This window comes from Diachasma alloeum, unplaced genomic scaffold (genome assembly GCF_001412515.2).
Source record: "Diachasma alloeum isolate Michigan unplaced genomic scaffold, Dall2.0 Dall_scaffold_39667, whole genome shotgun sequence".
Taxonomy (NCBI): Eukaryota; Metazoa; Arthropoda; class Insecta; order Hymenoptera; family Braconidae; genus Diachasma; species Diachasma alloeum.
Window position 1 is genome coordinate 1 of NW_021683086.1, and position 1,788 is coordinate 1,788.

The window sequence follows — 1,788 nt, forward strand, 5'->3', positions numbered from 1 at the left end:
TGGAGAGCCTTGCAGGAGGGATGTCGAGAGATGAATCGGCTGAGTGTAGCCAAAAATTCTTCACTGGTCAAGTTATTGATGAGTTCGATGTGTACTGCCTTTGTTGTGAAGCACACGAATATGCTGATCCAAATTTTTATTTTCTTGAGATTACGGTATCTTCGTTCTTTGATGAGGAAGGGACCACAATAGTCCACACCAGTGTGAGTGAAGGGGTTTGCCTGTGTGATGCGTGCGCTCGGGAGATCTGCCATGGGGTAGTTGACTGAAGGTGGATCTACCTTGGCACAGTTGATGCACTTGTAAATGATGAATCGTACTTGACTGCGCCCATCAATGGGCCAGTATCGCTGCCTGAGTAGATGAAGAGTTGTCTGGATGCCTGGGTGAAGATTGGCCAAGTGAGCTTTCTTGATGAGGAGGTGAGTGATGTAATGCCCCTTTGGTAGCAATATGGGATGTTTGCCATCTAGGGGAAAATTACGAGCCTTTCTTAGCCGACCACCAACTCGAATGAGTCCATTGTCATCGAGTTTCAAACTGAGGTTTTTTAAACGATTTTTTGAAGAAAGAGGTTTTCCTTGCCGAAGTAGTGAGAGTTCTGTGGAGAAGGCTTCTTTTTGAACTAGTTGGAGAAGTTTAGTTTCGGCTGCTTCAAGTTCTGGGAGAGTGAGATATTTGTGGGAGAGTCTCTTGCGCCACCTTAAGCACCATCCAGTGATTCGTTTGAGCTTTTCAAATGAGGAATACCGACGTACAAAGAGGTTGCTGGCGGGTTCAGTGACATGAAGACAAGCAATTTTTCGAAGTTCAGGTAATTCTGAGGGCTTTTCTATGAGGAAATGAGGCCAATGTTCTTCAGAATCATGGAGCCAGCTGGGTCCATGCAGCCACAGATTATTCTTCAAGAAGTCAGAGGCAAGTTCACCCCTGGATACTGCATCTGCGGGATTGTCGTGTGTGCGTACATGTCTCCACTCTATGTTCTTGGTGAGATCTTGGATTCGAGACACCCTGTTAGCCACGAATCGTTGAAGGAGGTGAGGAGATGTTCTAATCCAGTGGAGAGCGACAGTAGAGTCTGACCAAAAAACTTCTCGTTGTGGTGTGAGGTCTGTTGCTTTCTTCACTGTGTCATACAGGTTAGAGAGGAGTTTCATTGCACAGAGTTCTAAGCGAGGGATGGTGTGATTGCCTTTGAGAGGAGTGATTCGAGATTTAGCACAGTAAAGGTTGATCTGGATTTTTCCGTTATCATCGATTGACTTGAGATAAATGCAGGCTCCATACGCACTCTGGCTGGCATCACAGAAACCGTGCACTTCAAAATGCTTGAGATTCGATGTAACTTGTCGTTTGAACTGCATTTTGTTGAGGAGAGGAAGTTGTGATGCAAATTCATTCCATTTAGTATGAATTTCTGTCGGTGTAGAGTCATCCCAATTTAATTTGAGTCTCCAGAGTTCTTGTTGTATGATCTTGGTGTGTGTTACCACTGGATTCAGTAATCCAAGTGGATCGAAGATTCGTGCAACNTCATTGCACAGAGTTCTAAGCGAGGGATGGTGTGATTGCCTTTGAGAGGAGTGATTCGAGATTTAGCACAGTAAAGGTTGATCTGGCTTTTTCCGTTGTCATCGATTGACTTGAGACAAATGCAGGCTCCATACGCACTCTGGCTGGCATCACAGAAACCGTGCACTTCTAAATGCTTGAGATTCGATGTAACTTGTCGTTTAAACTGCATTTTGTTGAGGAGAGGAAGTTGTGATGCAAATTCATTCCATT

The 1,788-nt window shown here is 44.8% G+C and overlaps 1 protein-coding gene across 1 annotated transcript; it reads right to left on the bottom strand.

Moving 5' to 3' along the window:
• Window positions 1–95: 95 nt before the first annotated feature.
• Window positions 96–1,367, bottom strand: LOC107047304 (the record flags this gene model as incomplete). Its single annotated transcript, XM_015270061.1, has 1 exon — window positions 96–1,367. A coding segment is annotated over exon 1 (1,272 nt), but the record flags the coding sequence as incomplete, so codon positions are not given.
• Window positions 1,368–1,788: the final 421 nt, after the last annotated feature.